General features: G+C 35.5%; 2 protein-coding genes across 2 annotated transcripts; one reads left to right on the plus strand and one right to left on the minus strand.

Annotated features, from left to right (window-relative positions):
- The first annotated feature begins 1,364 nt into the window (after positions 1–1,364).
- Positions 1,365–6,594, plus strand: LOC143369466 (centromere protein I). Its single transcript, XM_076813485.1, has 16 exons — positions 1,365–1,688; positions 1,886–2,011; positions 2,088–2,237; positions 2,510–2,598; positions 2,685–2,815; positions 2,890–3,070; positions 3,156–3,268; positions 3,344–3,498; positions 3,581–3,781; positions 3,879–3,985; positions 4,114–4,305; positions 4,576–4,700; positions 4,771–4,888; positions 5,319–5,489; positions 5,583–5,895; positions 5,927–6,594. The coding sequence occupies exons 1-15, from the start codon at positions 1,637–1,639 to the stop codon at positions 5,649–5,651; spliced, it is 1,980 nt and encodes a 659-aa protein (XP_076669600.1). The 5' UTR covers positions 1,365–1,636; the 3' UTR covers positions 5,652–5,895; positions 5,927–6,594.
- Positions 6,595–9,045: 2,451 nt separating this feature from the next.
- Positions 9,046–16,217, minus strand: Trf2 (TATA box binding protein-related factor 2). Its single transcript, XM_076819244.1, has 5 exons — positions 16,011–16,217; positions 14,363–14,656; positions 12,908–13,158; positions 12,731–12,825; positions 9,046–12,422 (listed from the first exon to the last, which is right to left on the minus strand). Exons 2-5 carry the CDS (start codon positions 14,645–14,647, stop codon positions 12,181–12,183), a joined length of 873 nt encoding a protein of 290 aa, XP_076675359.1. The 5' UTR covers positions 14,648–14,656; positions 16,011–16,217; the 3' UTR covers positions 9,046–12,180.
- Between the last annotated feature and the right edge of the window lie 263 nt (positions 16,218–16,480).

The following is a 16,480-nucleotide window of genomic DNA, read 5'->3' on the forward strand; positions in this document are numbered from 1 at the left end:
TACAGGAGCGGTGGCAATGTGTGCATGAACTGACGCCACCGCGAAACCAGCCAAGTGGCGACACGCGAAGCGAATGTGACGTCACGAATGTACCAACGCCAGCCAAGGGCGGTATTCTCAGTAGGGGTGTTTGATTCACCTCAAATAATCGATTCTTGAATCGATTCAAAATCGAATTATAAGAATTGATCCTTCTAAAAAATCTGAACCAAAGAATCGAGATGAAAAGAATCGCCATAATTTTTTTTCTCCAAAATTAGTACATATACATAGAAGTCGGATTTGAATAATTTTGAAAGAATCGATATAAAAAATACTTTTACAAGGAACAGTTTGGGATAGTTGTTGAAGCGCATTGTATTGAATAGAAGAAATATTTTGCTATCCATTTTAAATATTTTATTCGTCATGTAATTGTGATTCTTTCATTGATAAGGAATTTAAAAACAATAATTGCTGTAAATGTTCAGGTGATAAACTATTTCTGTGATCAGTTAAAATATTTCCGGCGTTGGAAAATACACAAGGAAGGAGGAAGGAAGAATGGTAAAGAAAGATCCAGAACTGTCCAGAACATAAGAATCGTTTATAAATTTAGCGCGATTTCTGTATAAATTTGGCGGGAATCCTGTATAAATGGCGGGAAACGTATAAAACCAGAAAACCCTACGCAAAAAGCAGTTTGATTGGTCCTTTCACTAGTGGCAATTAATTCCCCCAGACGGCAAAAAATCGATTGTCGATTCTTACATCAAAGAATCGCTTCTGGGGAAAATCGGATACCAAAGAATCGATTTAAAAGGTAGATCTTTTAACCAAAAGAATCGATTTTCTGAAGAATCGAATCGGAACCGAACACCCCTAATTCTCAGTCGCTACTTATTCTTAACCAAGTGCTTAAGCATTCGGCATCCTTTACTAGCTACTAGGTTAGTAGAGGATGCCGCATGCTTAAGCATTTGTTTAAGAATAAGTAGCGACTGAGAATACCGCCCTTAGTGATTTTGCACTACAACCTTAGTGGCGTCACTCATAGATGGCGTTCCCATCGTGGCGTCTCATCAAAGAGGAGATACAATAAGAGGCGTCACTCACTCCGAGCAGAACCTTTGAAGTCCTTACTTCACCTTGGCATTTAAATTGGTTGTCTATTCGAGCGGGATATTCAAATCGACTGAATGTACCTTACCGCAATTTGCTGATTATTTCCGAAGTTTACCGTGGTTTACCGATCATTGCCGAATGGGCATTTAAATTGGTTGTCTAGTGATTTCCCTAGTTTATGTCTGTCCTTGTCGAGTGACGCCTCTTGTTACATCTCCTCTTTGGTCTCATGCACCATTACCACCACTTCTGTAGGTGTTGCCCTCCCTCCACAAATAAGTTTGCCCAGGAAAATGTTGCTCGACAAGCCTGTTCCCGCCAATGGGTAGACCGCAGAGCATTAAATTTGTTATTGAGCGAATTGTTGAAATTAGCAACGATTCTGTCAATCTGCATTTAAATAATTAGAAATATCATTTTGTTAATTTCAATTTAAACATATTACAGTATAGATAAGCGAGACTAAGTAAATCCTACTTACATACATAGTTATTTAGAAAACTAAGCAGGTACATACGTACGTATAGCAACGATGGACGACAAAGAAAGAGCTAGTTGTTTAAAACTTTTGGAAGATTTAAAAGGTACGTGACCAACAGCGAAATTCAAACTCTATATATTGTCTGTGTGTAAAAAATTGTGGACCACAGGTATATCTTATACCTGTTGAAAAATTCTCGTAAACAATGACCCTTTTAATTCGACAGTGTAATTTACTTAGTGTAATTTCGCTTTCTGTTTTAAGCTTGATTTTACTGATTTTACAATAACATTTTTACAGATAAAGGAAAAGAATATTCTGAGTTCGAAAAGTTACTTAACTTATTACACAAGTATGCAGCATCGCACGGACTGGACGACCAAGTCTTTGACTTATTAATGAACGTTATTATAAATATTGATTTGGGTTAGCGTGTTTCAGATTCCATACAAAAGCAATTGTATTCTGTAGTAAATATAAACTAATGAAAAATATTTAACAGGTGCTGTTAAACTGGTATCTTTAATAAAATGTTTAGTTCCAAGACATACGGTACCTGAACAGAGCTTTAAATTAATTACCGCTTGGTGGTTATCATCTGTGTACACATTGCCAATTACAGTGTCTATCATTGTTGTACAATGGATCATTGGTATTATATGAAACTCTATTACTATACATGAGCCCTTTATTTTAAAAGTGGCCTAAGTCCATTTTTCAATTATTTTTTGTTCACTGTAGTAACGCATACAACTTCGAGTTAGTACTAAAAATTTATATATAAGAATCCTTTAGATATAAATGGACTTAGGTCACTTTCAAAATAAACAGCTCACATATTAGTTGTTTGCAATGATGAAAAGTTAACATACACAAGAAGATCTGAAGAAAATGCGAGAACAAAAATAATATGTATGCTTTTAGGCTTGTGGGAGTATCAGTTGATCGATAAGAAAGTTCTAAATATATTTTACGGCGTTCTATTTCATGTAATGCTGAAGAAGGAAAGATTGGTAATTGCGTTTCCTGTGATTTTCAGTTTATAATTGCAATTATAATAGGCTTTGTGTGGAAAGGATATTTACCAATGTTATTTCAGGATAAATATATAGCACGGCTCATATATTTGTTAACAAAACCAGAAGATGTAACGCGTAGGGAAGTGACTCGGCTATGGACTCTACATCGAAAGTTTACGAAGCCCCAGAAACATATTATCGTGTTACTATCGTAAGTAACTACAATTAGAAATATGCTGTCGATAGAACTGTAATGTTTAAATGAAAATTTCTGTATGACTTTAGATTATTTAAGTCGTACAAACCTGAATTAGTTCCTGAACAGATCGAGTCTGTAAACGTAGAGAGCGCATGGACACCGCTACCAGAAGTTTTACAAATCATGTTTCAAGGTGTCAGAGCTCGCTCGGAAATTCAACAAACGCGAGACTTAGATTCGAAGTCTTTCCATTGGAACGCAGCCAAGGTGACTATTCGACACCTGCCGAAATTCCGGCAAATATGAATTTAGAAACTTTAGAATGTATATATCTTTTAATACATTGTAATAGCCCGAGCAAAGAAAGAAGGCCGTAGCACCCCTGATACCATCTGTAGGATATTTTCAAATAGGTTCGAGTAGTTTCAAAGAGAGGGATACACGATCCATCTTTGATATTACCAGGTATGATAGACCATTACCGCGAATGATAGAAACGATTTGTTCATTTAATACTTCTTACGCAACGAAATGTTTCAGCATGGAGGAATTAGGAAAATTGCATGTAAACGCAGAATTACCATGTAACGCTATATCTCTCTTAGCTAACACAGCTGGATATCACCTCCTCACATTTGCTAATTCCCATTATCAAAGTAGATTCTCTTACAATCTCTATAATACTTTGATAAGAGGTATGCGTTGAAAACAAAATTTCAATGACTTATAAGTACGCTTCGCAAATAAGAAGAAAGAATAATATCTCTTTTATCTCAGCATTGATTCTGGAAAACGAGAGAATTTCTCCGAAAGAAATCAATAATTTATTAGATATGACTGCAGAATTTTCACGTTACATGCAACAGGGAATACCAGTCGTCAATCATTTTCTGGACGAGTACCTCTATTTGAACACGGGGGAGTATCAGTCAAAGTCATTGGCGTTGATACAATGGATAACTTCAATATCCATTAGTGGTATATCTTTACTAATTTTCTATAAACCAACACTATTCGTTGACTTTTGTGTTACTGTAACTTCTGCACGAAAGAAGTAAATTGCTATCGCTTACAGATTTACAGGGGAAAGTATTAGTCCATGTAAAAAGTATATTTTACGAATCGACATTGACTTTTAAATGTGAAATTATCAGAACATTGAGAATATTGATCACAAATTTGGTACGTTGAACTGTACGTTATTTTCGTATTTCATTATTCAAATTACCAATAAAACTTTCTAATTATGAGAACGAACGCTGCTGACTTCGTCGTTGAAGGAATAATTAATAAAGAATTGTTTATTGCAGTTTGTTAATCAAGGATTCGAAGGATGCCACCAAAACACACCCGCGTTATTCTTGGGACAAGGTCCAGTAGATAATTTAGAAGATATTCTTCCCATTCTCATAGAAGTGTCTGAAGACCTCATTACATCTGGTTTAAATATACACTGTTATGACATTTTACTACTTTCAGAAGCATTGTCATTTTATGAACAAGTACGCGCTAAAATTGAACGATATAAAAATATGCTTACGTAGGGTAAATGGTACCAGTAGTTGACTACTTTTCAGAAAAACGTGAAAAATAAGGTTTTTAGAAGTGGCGAACTGCGGGTATTAGGAGCCGCGGCGCGCTGTTTCAAAGAGATAGTTGCACTTCTAAAAACCTTATTTTTCAGGTTTTTCTGAAAAGTTGTCAACTTACTGGTACCTTGACCCTACTTATTGTTAGTGTAGGGAGTGAAATTTCTTCATTGCAATACCTAGGTTTGCTTCTTGGAAAACCGAAGTAGCATACAGTCTTTCACATTGGCACCCCCCGCAGTAATCTATGGAAGTTTCGTTTCAAAAAGCTGTGCGATCTTGTCAAGGATATGTAAACTATTATTAAGGTATTCATTTTGTAAGTTTCACTTTCTCATTCACAACTTGTTCCATTAATTTCAATCTGTTTCGCCGTAGGTACCGTGATATAAGTTTACAATTTAAGAATCGTAAACTGCGAAACCAATTCAAGACAAAAATTGATAAATTATGTGTGTATGCGAAAGATTATGTTGGAGCATTGTGGTACGACGAGGTACGTAAATACAGAAGCGTACAATTACGTTAGATATCACGAATAGAACTTCAACAAAATAGAAAATTGCAGTGTATTGTCTATTGCAGGCCTGCCCTTTACGGTGCAAATACCTCCTGAAGTTCTGGGACCCGGGCAACAGCCGTGCGCGGGACTGTTCCAATGTTACCCGTTGCGAGAGCTGCGGGAGAACTGCATGAGTGTGCGTCCATGTAGGCTCGTACCACGAGTCTATGCCGTACGAGCCTACATGGACGCACGCTCATGCAGTTCTCCCGCAGCTCTCGCAACGGGTAACATTGGAACAGTCCCGCGCACGGCTGTTGCCCGGGTCCCAGAACTTCAGGAGGTATTTGCACCGTAAAGGGCAGGCCTGGCCTATTGCTTATGATCCTATAGTTATGTGACAAATCTGTTTTTGTATTTCCAGCCATTTGCAGAACGAACTAATGCGTATTTGTTCAATAATATCCCCGACAAAGTAGTAAAAGACTTGGCCCATTGCGATTTAGATCATTTGTTAAATATCAATAATCATTACGCTATTTTACCTTACAAATGGATATTAAGGAAAGCAGGACTCAGTATAGATACAAAAGAGGTGAGATATTGTTCCGAGATACACATTTACATTCCGGATGGAGCTGTAAAAAGAGAACCCAAACAAATAATTGCATCTATGATCTTTTTGCAGGATGCTATGAGCACAGCTTTACATTATTATCCAAATGTGAATGAATTTATTGGCATATTTCAAACTTAACTAGGATGAAATCAGAGAATTATAAATTTTATTTATCAATAAGTTTGCATTTTGTATACGTTTTTTTATTCGAAATATAAACACGTTTGAAATAAAACAAATTTTTCCAAATGATAAAATTTCTTTTAATTCGTAGAATTTTTAACAATGTCCGTGTATACGTAGGATAAACGTATTCAAATTAAGCATTATATTTTATTTTCTCTGATTTACATAGAAATTGCCATTTATAGTTGATTTAACAGTCTTTAATATGTATGTATGTACGTATGTAGTTACATATAAAGTATTATGAATGCCTTGGGCTCACATCTTATAAACTATATACTTTTTTTTATACATAGGTATCTTTCAGTTTATGATCGTGCATCAATATTTTAGTTTATTGGACACATTGCAGAGGATTGAAAGTAACCAAATTCCATTTCTAATTTTCAATCGCATCATTTAAAAATCATGATCTGACGATATTTTATACTATAATACCTTTCTCAAGACAGCGAGTGTGAAGAACATTTTTTTTATAAATTTATAATAATTCATAATGTTCCATCGAAAGTACTTAAGTATGCATTGCTTCTAGTAGAGGCTAAACATATAACGAACTACTGTAATAGAAACTACAAGTAACCTTTCGTTTTGCTGAATAATTGACTCGCATAACACACACACACACACATACACACACGTATATACATAGGAATTAATAAATTCTTTAAAGGAAAGTGCATACATATGTAATTCTACAGCCCTGTTGTAATGTGTATCAATTGAGCGAGCAGACAAAGCATTATATATTCATGTTCGATCAAGTTGGAAAATTAGAGAAGCAAGGTCTGCTAGAAATTTCAATGTAAATAATCCATTATCATTATTTGATCGATATAATACCAGATTACCATATTTCTTTGCATTGTTTCTTTACTACATAAAAAAATTAAAACCGACATGAAAAATTTAAAATTCGCTAAGTAAACAATTATTTTATTCCTTATTTAATCTACGACTCGTCTCAATTCTTGTATGTCGGCGCCGCGTCATTTGCAGTTAAATCTGGCGCAGACTTGAAAAATTGAGAGTCGTAGATTAAATAAGGAACAAAATTATTTTTTACTTTTTAGCACATTTTTATTTTTTGAAGTCGATTTCAATTTTTTTTTATTTTTTACTTTTTAGTTATTTATTTAAATAATGAAACAAATTTCTTATTTCTGGTGTAACGTCAAAACTACTTAACCGATTTTAATCATTCTTTCTCCATGACCTAAGTTGATTGAAGCTAAACTAAATGCAATAAGTTTCACGAAAATCGGTTCAGTAGTTACGGAGATATTCGCGGACAAACATAACACATACGAACATACATTACATACATGATGAAAATTAGGTCAGTGGGTCCAGATAAGTAAATAAATTTCAACTAACAAAATGCCAACCCATTTGAACAATGTTACATACATACATGCATGCACATCGAACGTAGAACCACTTTCTTTTTGAAGTCGGTTAAAAACTTATTACCGTTACACTTTACTGTGTACAACTTGAAACACTGAAAACAGTATTTATTTATGTGTGTAGCTACAACGTCAAGAAATTAATATGATTTTTTTTCTCTATGAATAAGTTCATCATTTGAAAAGTTTATAATAATTTACTGTTTGAATATATCATTTACTTTGTTAATCAAACTGAAACATGATGTGATTTATCTGTAACGTTAATTGGATCATCTTATTACCTAAGAATTTCTCACATTACATCATGAATTAACTGTTTTTGTACAGATGCTTATGTATTTCGTTAAATACGTGTATATAAGAATATGGCTATTCAACAAAGTATTATGCTAGAAAATTAGTATAATTCATTATTAACGTGTCATTAACGTCTCGAGGTATCGCGACTATATATGTAGGGTACGCAGAAGAATTGACAGAGAATTTCCACCTCTACCAAAGTTTCGGACAAATTTATTTTCGTGGTTGCATACAATTCTATTCGCAATCCCGAAGTGTTTTAAATCGCACATTTTCATTAATAGCTTTATAAGCATTCGTTTAATTCAAAATTTTGTCAATCTTGAGCAATATATTTATGTTACTTCTCTAAATTACTTTAATTTGTAACATGCATTCATGAACTGTCTTTGGTGCACGCAAGTTATCAGACTAGAAAACAGTAGTGTTCAAAGGCCTGGAATGTGAAATTCTGTTCAATAAACAATTGACGCATTGTATGAAATTTAATGAACTCGATTAAAGTGTACATTATTTTATTAACGAACAGAGGAATATGTACTTGTCTCTTTATTGCAGTAATTATATTAATAATAGTAAATTCATTCAAAGTAGGTGGGACACGCACAGGAAAAAACAAAGTAGATTCTAATAATTAAAATGTGGTTGCAGGAGCATCTAAAGAGACATTAAAAGTACACGCACATAAGTATCAGTAGAAATAGAAACGGTTCTAATATTATTTGTTATTTGTGTTGCACCTGTTACCTCAAATATAAAGACTAAGATTTAATTACAAAAGCAGCAGAGAAATTATATGGATTTCTGTTCAAGGAGATCCGTTGTGTACAGAGGCGGATTTGGGATTTTCGGAAGGGGGGGGGGGGGCGCAGGGGCAAACCCAAGATTTTCTTGAGGGGGGGGTGTAGGTCTGACAAATGAACCAGAGACCTTTCCGATATTTTCCTGCTAAATGAACAAGTGTTTTTTTCCTATCAATTTATCATATTTTCCCTCATATTGCTAAATTAAAATAAGTATTTTCCCTTGAGGGAGGGACGCGCGCCCCCCGCGCCTCCCCTCTAAATCCGCCACTGATTGTGTAGATGTTATATCGATAAACTATAAAAGTAATATCTTATTGTCATGAATTCGAATACAATAATGATTTAAACTATTAGGTTCGTGTCGATTACTTTGAAAAAAAAGAAGAAATTTAGCAGATAGACAACATGAGTCGTAGTCTGGTGATTGGCAGTTATGCGTACAATCATAATATTCATAATATACAGCGTTTTACTTGGAACTTAATCTAAATTACAGATAATACTAACAAGATCATTGCAGTTCCATATTGACACCAAGTTGAATTTGAATACAAATTCATTAGATAGGTAGCTCTTTCCTAAGCTTTCAGTACGATATATTCCAAATAAATTAGAATATTAACAATATTCAATATTAAAGATAAAACACAGTGTAATGGTAATATTTAACATTAATAATTGCAGTTAACGCAAACAGTAAAACTGATAGTTATGACAGGAAAACGAGCAAAGAAACGTGATATAAAAGTAATCTGTGATTTATTCTGAAAAATACTAAATTGATCGATTTCGTTTTAAGGTTTTCATTTCCAATGATACGATTCCTAATCAATGAATACACATTAGCCTTTATTTCATATAAAAAGTAAACACTTCTGTACTTCATGCATACAATCATACATCAATTATAGTACCTACTATGTAGTTAAAAAAGTAACTCTCATTGCATTGAATGTAATGACAATTTGATCAGTTTTCGTGACATATTAATGCAACGGCCGAAAATTTCTTGTGGTTGCATAGATTTATATAGAAAAGCTTTTGATTCTTCTCTGTGGAAAGAAATATTGATTTGGAGGAAGCATTGTGTTTATTCAATGCTTTCTTGCATAATTTCTTCCAGTGTTAACATGAATTTTTTTAACATAACAGAACAATGCCAGAAACTTTTTTGTTTTTGAGGTCCTCTGAAAAATAGAAAATGTATTTCTTTTTACTTAACTATAATTATACGATCAAAATTAAATATGTCTCGTAATCAGATTAATGGAATAATAGACTGCAACTTTTAAATGCAATTTTCTCATCTATTTCTAAATTACATATTCGACGATTAAAAAATAGATATAAAAAATGAAGGAAGGATTTTGAATAAAAAGCTAATTAACGACATCTTTGTAACAGAACTCATCGCATTCGTAAATGCTACAAGTAATGCTAAAATACTTTTCAATAAATTTGTTCGTGCAAGTTTTCATTACGAAACTTGAAGACACATCAAATAACTACAAAAGTATCGATTTACTCGCATATATGTATGTATGTATTATACCCTACATATCGTACAGTTTTAAGCTGTGTTGAAAAAAAGTATTATAAACGATAAAGGGGAATAAATAAATATTGAGTAAAATTGACGTTCGCACAGTTATTCTGACATTATTCCTATAGTAGGAGTACCACAAGTTTCATCTTTGTGATTACGAACGATGCAGGCGATAACTAAATAATGTAAAGTCGATTGAGACGTTTCGTTACTTGATGTCAATTGAGTCTTAAATTCTTGCATTGAATACGCTAAAGGCAGTGACTATAGCTCCTTTGTAAAAAATGTGTGTAATATACAAAAGTAAACCGTAAGAAATGATGAGAATTCAACGAAGCTTAAGCTTAGCGTACGAATAGTATCTTGTATGGCACGAGGTACAGATTAATTTTTATTGTTCAATATCGAGAGGTATTGCCAATATTTCTTCGCGCACACATACTTGTGATACGAAAGGGGATCATAAATAGTGTATACGATTAGTAACAATTACACAGTATGCATTTTGCTCATTAATCTTTGCGAAGTATACAACTAATCGTGCACCAGTGTGTATCTGGTTAACTCGTTTTATTTACAAGTATGCCTTACGTAAAGTCCATACTACTATACTTAAATAATTAAAAAATAGTCGAAGAACGTTCTTTTTTTTCTTACATTATGCCGTTTGTATAAAATTTTGTGTCACACATAACATATAGTATTCGCAATTTTTTTTATCACTGAACACAAAACTTAAAAATAGCCATGCATCAGTCAAGCTTCTCGTGTTTTATGATATATCGGGACTTTAAATTGTTGAATACTTCGGTACTTCTATAACAGCAGAAAAAGAGAAAACGAATATTATAACATTCATTGTTCCTCGAACTATGATATGGAACAGTGACAGAGATGACATGATTCAAATGCACTTATCGTCATGAGGATACTGCAAGTGACAAATAAATAAGATCTTACATTGTAAGGTGATTAATATAAGAAACAATAAAGTAATATACGTTACTGCAATCTACTGTATTCTATACACCTCTGTTGCAACTCCCAGAAAGTAATAAAATAAAACACAGCGTTCCATCTCTTCTTTACAAACGACAGATTTGACCGACGGGCCATTATGAACTATAACTTGTTTCTGAACTTAGCAATTGTATAATAAATAACAAAATCAAATCTTAGGACATTGCAGTCAGCCCTGCGTAATAGTTAAATTCAATATCAATTTCAAATTTCATATACCTTCTATTGTGTTTGCTAAGGACAGCCCGTCACAGTCGTCGAAGGAGAAATATTTGACGAAGCATGTACCGTTACATGAACATTAGCAGATCGAATGTTGAATGATTTATTTATGTCGCGTCGCAGAGAGAACTTCACCAAAGATCAGTTTGCTGAACTAATTTCGCATAAAGGTGGGCTGTCGTCAGCGCAGTCGGTTCTAATACATGCGGTAGAGTTGTGTATAATTTTTGGAATCGATGCATCAACTTACAAATGACTCTTTTTGTAGCTACGGTTTACTATGGAAAGCTAAAGCCACCAAAGAATCACTGTAAAATATTATGTCCACTGAAACGTGACATTGCAATAGAGAAACTAATTATTAATAATGAACAAAATTTTCAGCTTCTTACACATCGCCTCGATCGCTTTGCCTCAAATTTTGAACATCCATCTTTGGCACAGTATGTTAATTAAGCAAAAATAGATTACATCTACGAGTACAAAGATGTAGAACAAAGGATAGCGAGAATATACACGCTTTTGATTACCGCCACAATACTTGAGTACACGACCGGTCAATTACGTATAATCGAAAACTTGAGAAGCGTGTATTGTTTCATTGTCTAAATCGTAGAGTATATTTAAAAAAAAAAAGAAAAGAAAACCAGTTCTGCTTCGAACCGTTTCTCATCACTTAAATCGGCTAAGAAGTTCGTGGAGAAGAAGAAAAAACGAGAAGAGAGAGAGAGGTAAAGAAATTTTAAACAAACTTTCGAAAAATTGTTTGCCAAACAAAACGATTATGTGTGTAACATTCTTTTTATACCTAATATTTTTGTATGTACATAGATGCGTGCACGCGTAGATGTATGTATCTATGTACATACAAAGGGTGTAACGTTACGAAAGTAAATTACGGCAATATCGTTTTGATGATGGAATCCAGTTCAATTCGATATTATAATGTAACTATAATGAAAGCACATGCACGCGTGCGTATTTGTCTCTGGCACTCACGCATTGTCTTTTCCATTAACGGAGAAAACGAGTGCTTCGCTTCGCTTTGCTTCGTTCCACTTCACTCTTTACGATAACACTTTTTTGTACACTGAGCAGTGCGTATCTATTTCTTTTCAAAGAACAAGGTATAACAGTTTCTTCAGGAGTAACAGAGGAGCAGTGAAGTAAACAGATCAGTCCCAACTGGCATCACTTTCGCGATCTTCAGCTTCGTCCTCCTCCTCCGAAAACATACCATCGTACACGTAATCCGGGTCGTGTAGGAACTCGTCGTCACGGGTTCTTTTACTTAATCCCAATCTACGCTTCTTTGTCGACAAGGCAAGCTCATCCTCCGCTGTCCTCTCTTTACGAAACTCGTAGACTAGTGGATAAATGTATTCGATCGCTGCCTGGACAGCAGCAACATTAGGAGCTGCAATATTTCCCATAATTCAATCGATCAGATGAATTGATTAATGCTTGTACTGTGCCCCGATGGAAAGAAGTCGGTCGGGAAACTCTAGGGTCCGAATATCAGGTCCGAATAGTATATCCCTATTGGCCGGCGCGACAACGTCGACGAATACAAAGTAAGCAAACGGGACACGGGCGGCGGGAGCCAATGCAAGCGAAGAACCCCTCTTGCCCCTGTGACATTTCAATCGTCTTGTTTCCATCGGGCCACAGTACCTTGACCGATGACGGTGTTGTTGCTTTTAAGATGCAATAAATAATACAAACCTGTCACTGTAACACTGCCCGTAGAAAATATTTTCAGTGTAGCTTTTGGTTCTTTTAACTTATACGTCACACCGGGATGCAATTCTGGCTCGTAACTGTGCGTAAGAAATATCATTAGCAAATCTTCTTGGATACAGGTGTTATGAATGTGCGCTTTATTTACGAACGCATACTTACTCTGCGTTCTCTTTGTGATACATAGAGAATGAAGTTATCTTGATTGCAAATGGCATGCAGCATGTACCTAGTACGTTGACTACTCTGTAATTGTTAAATCGCACTTTGAATCCTAGTTTCTGAAGCGAACGAGCAAACCTGCGGGCAGCGATCTTTGCTTGAACTTCACTGGTCGCACCGGTGCACGTTACTTTACCAGAAGACCATATAGATGCGGTTGTATAAGGTCTTCTCAGTTTCATTGTTATCATCTACAATACCAACGTTATAATCAGAAATAAATTGCTCTATACAATTCGAAAAGTAATGTTTGCATAATTTTTGGAAGTAACAACAGTGACGAATAAATTACACGTTCAAGTACCTATGGACCTACGAAATAGCACAAGTTCGCATGATTTAGAAATGGGAATAAAATCAGGAATAACTGTATTTATTTATTGAAAAATCATTATAATTTTATACTATCTGTTATAAGAAAAAGCTTCACGTAACATACATTTAAACTATTTGTCTCCTCCAGCCGATTGCAATCTTGTCATTTATTATTATAAACATTGCTCTAATCTTTCTCCAGAAAAAGAATATGGTAATTATTTAGAAGTTTCCCATCCTCACCGATTTCGTTGATTTTTGGATATGTTGTCGGGGACACGATTCTGAACAACTTTTTCCTATACATGTTGAATTCAATCCCGGGATCCCGGCTATTTTTTGGATTCTAAAACTCCCGGGATTTGATATATCAAGTTATAACTTATCCCGAGAATTTTTAAAAACGTAAATTACTTTATGAACAACTGAAAAATATAAAAACGAAACCCAAAAAACAGCCGGAATCCCGGGATTGAATTCCCTATACACAATGACGAAGCTGACCTTCGTTTCCGAGATATTTGCGAAAAACTTCTTTTGACTTATTCCGACGCAACGCATTCCACTTTCTAACTTGTCCCGGGTATTAGTATTGGTTAGGGCTAGATCAGCGCGGGGGGCGCGCGCCCGCCCGCGGGCGCGTAAAGCATGGAGGCGAACCGATATGAGTCGGGGTGTTGACGGGCATCCGCAAGTTTCTGGTTCAAATCTCTAAACTCACATCAGTTCGCTATTTTACGCACCCCTCGCACTAATCTAGCCCCAACCAATACTAATACCTGGGACAAGTTGGAAAGTGGAATGAGTTGCGCCCGGAATAAATCAACAGAAGTTTTTCGCAAATATCTCGAAAACGAAGGTCGTGCGGCGGTAACATGTATAGGGAAAAGTTGTTCAGAATCTTGATCTCAATAACATATCCAAAAATCATTGAAATCGGTGAGGATGGAAAACTTCTAAATAATTACCAAGAATATGACATTAGAGTCAGGTCAAACTTAAGGTAATAGAACATAAAAGTATAAACATGTTACGTAAATATGTTTTGTTACAGAGAGCCAAGACAGTCTTCAAACGTACCCCATTCTCCCTTCTATACTCCACGTTAGATCCGTTAAGCGCGATTTCTCGTAAATTTAAATGACACCTAACACTGAAGCTGCAGACTACATTATTAATAACAATATCGAGTTCGCGTGGCTCTTGTTCAGGAGGCTCCACGTAAGGCTGGATTTGCCCATCGAATAGCCTTTCATCTTTCTCTTCTTTACATATGTCCGTATTGTCTAAATTATCTACATCTTCTACACGATTTATTGTGTTTGTTAAAGGTTTCATGCCATTCTTTTGAATAGCAGTTGCCATAATATATACCTGAAAATAATAACAATAACTCTAGCGATATTGCTTGTACAATATTTACATCAAATCTTTGTTCATAAAACAAGGCATTGCGTAAGTTTCATTGGCTGCATTCAGCGGAACCAACCGCTACGTAGCCGCTCGCTAGCTTAACGATGATCACTCCTGATTCCACTGAACGAGACTTGGGAAGGTAGCAATATTTGCAGCAACTCAACACGTTTCATAAAAGTAGCGGAGTTTACCTACGCTCGAAAAAATTGCGACCGCTCACTAAACGTGTGGAGCGGTGAGCAACCTAGCGGTAGCGTTCAACGCAGAATCAGTGAGCGGCTACGTAGCGGTTGGTTCCGCTGAACGCAGCCATTTACATTTTCACAAGGAATGGCCCAGTTCTAGCACACGTTATATACGACACCGAATGTAGCAGGATACTTTTCCATTTAATTTATAAATACGTGGTGGCTGGTAAATAATTAAAACTGTATCTACTGTGCAACGTCTTTGTTAGCTTTACAAGCATTCCGATATTTCGGGTAATGGGAATTTATATAATCCTTATATTTATATCCTTAACAATTATTAAACAAAGTGGTAAGCGTATATTGCAAACCATGCTCATAGATCTTTTTCACCCGTGCTCCGAATAGATACAATTCTAATCATGATAATTGAACGCTAAACAACGTGCAAATTCACCGGCACTTTAACTCGAAATTCCCTTTTTTTCTGATATTTTTTTGTTACTTATGAATTTCTACCAACGCTCCTTGATGTTTGCATAAATTTGACAAGCTGTGAAAGAGGCATAGACCGATAGGAAATTGCCAGGAAACGAGAGTTTGTTCCCGAGAATGAAGCTTCGCATTTCGCCGCATAACCATTAAAAACTATATCGCGATTAGTGATGGTATTCTTACGAGGAGCTACGGATTCTATTTGGAAACGTTATAGTCCCCGTTGTCTCGATGTAAATTTCATACGTTAGAAATCTGCGACTAAATACCAAAGGCATTATTCAGCTGGAGCGAAATAACGAGCTTTCGTGACGGATCCTCTCACAATCCCCGTGGAAAATTAGTTTTCAAGTTAGGACCGTCGGGATGCACGTACATTTAAAACACATCGCGATTTACGAATGTACAACCACTTGGATCGAAGGCTGCGAGAAAACGTGCTCCGAGTCAGTCAAAATAGGTCTGAAAAGTTCTCTTTGAACAGGAGCCGGGATGACAGTATATTAAAAGGCGAGAAGCACGGTCGCTGTTGTATAGTAGAGGCGTTAAAATGCCAAGGGTATTTAAGTGAGAGAAGGTTAAAAAGTGTTGAATATCGACGATGAGAGAGGAGAAAGAGCTGTACTCACGTGTGACTATGTTGTGTGTGCTTCGGTTACTTTTTAATTAATGATAACTTCTTTGTTGACAACTACCAGGAGAACGCAAAGTTAACTCAATAACCAGTGCCATTGTTTTCGGCCATCTTCACTAGACTAGCTACTAATCCGAGTCACGGACGCGACAATGATACATAAATGGGAATACTCATTGATGAAATGCGCACGCGAAATATTTTTCCTCCACTCTATTTCTTTTCGATGTTCCCTCAAATCTCCATCTGTTGTGTGTATTTCTCACTGATTTAATATTTATTCTGGAATAAATGCAATCATCTTTCTTCGTTTTTAAAACACCCGAAAAGAGAGTGATAGTCCTAAGAATATGAAGTATCGTTACGTAGATCTTCATTAAATCCTACTTACTATTGAGTTAACATCGAGAAATAAATTTCGCATAGTTTCGTTTTGTCTACTTTAATATAAAATTAATCCGTAGA

Source organism: Andrena cerasifolii, chromosome 1 (assembly GCF_050908995.1).
Source record: "Andrena cerasifolii isolate SP2316 chromosome 1, iyAndCera1_principal, whole genome shotgun sequence".
In the NCBI taxonomy this organism is placed as follows: Eukaryota; Metazoa; Arthropoda; class Insecta; order Hymenoptera; family Andrenidae; genus Andrena; species Andrena cerasifolii.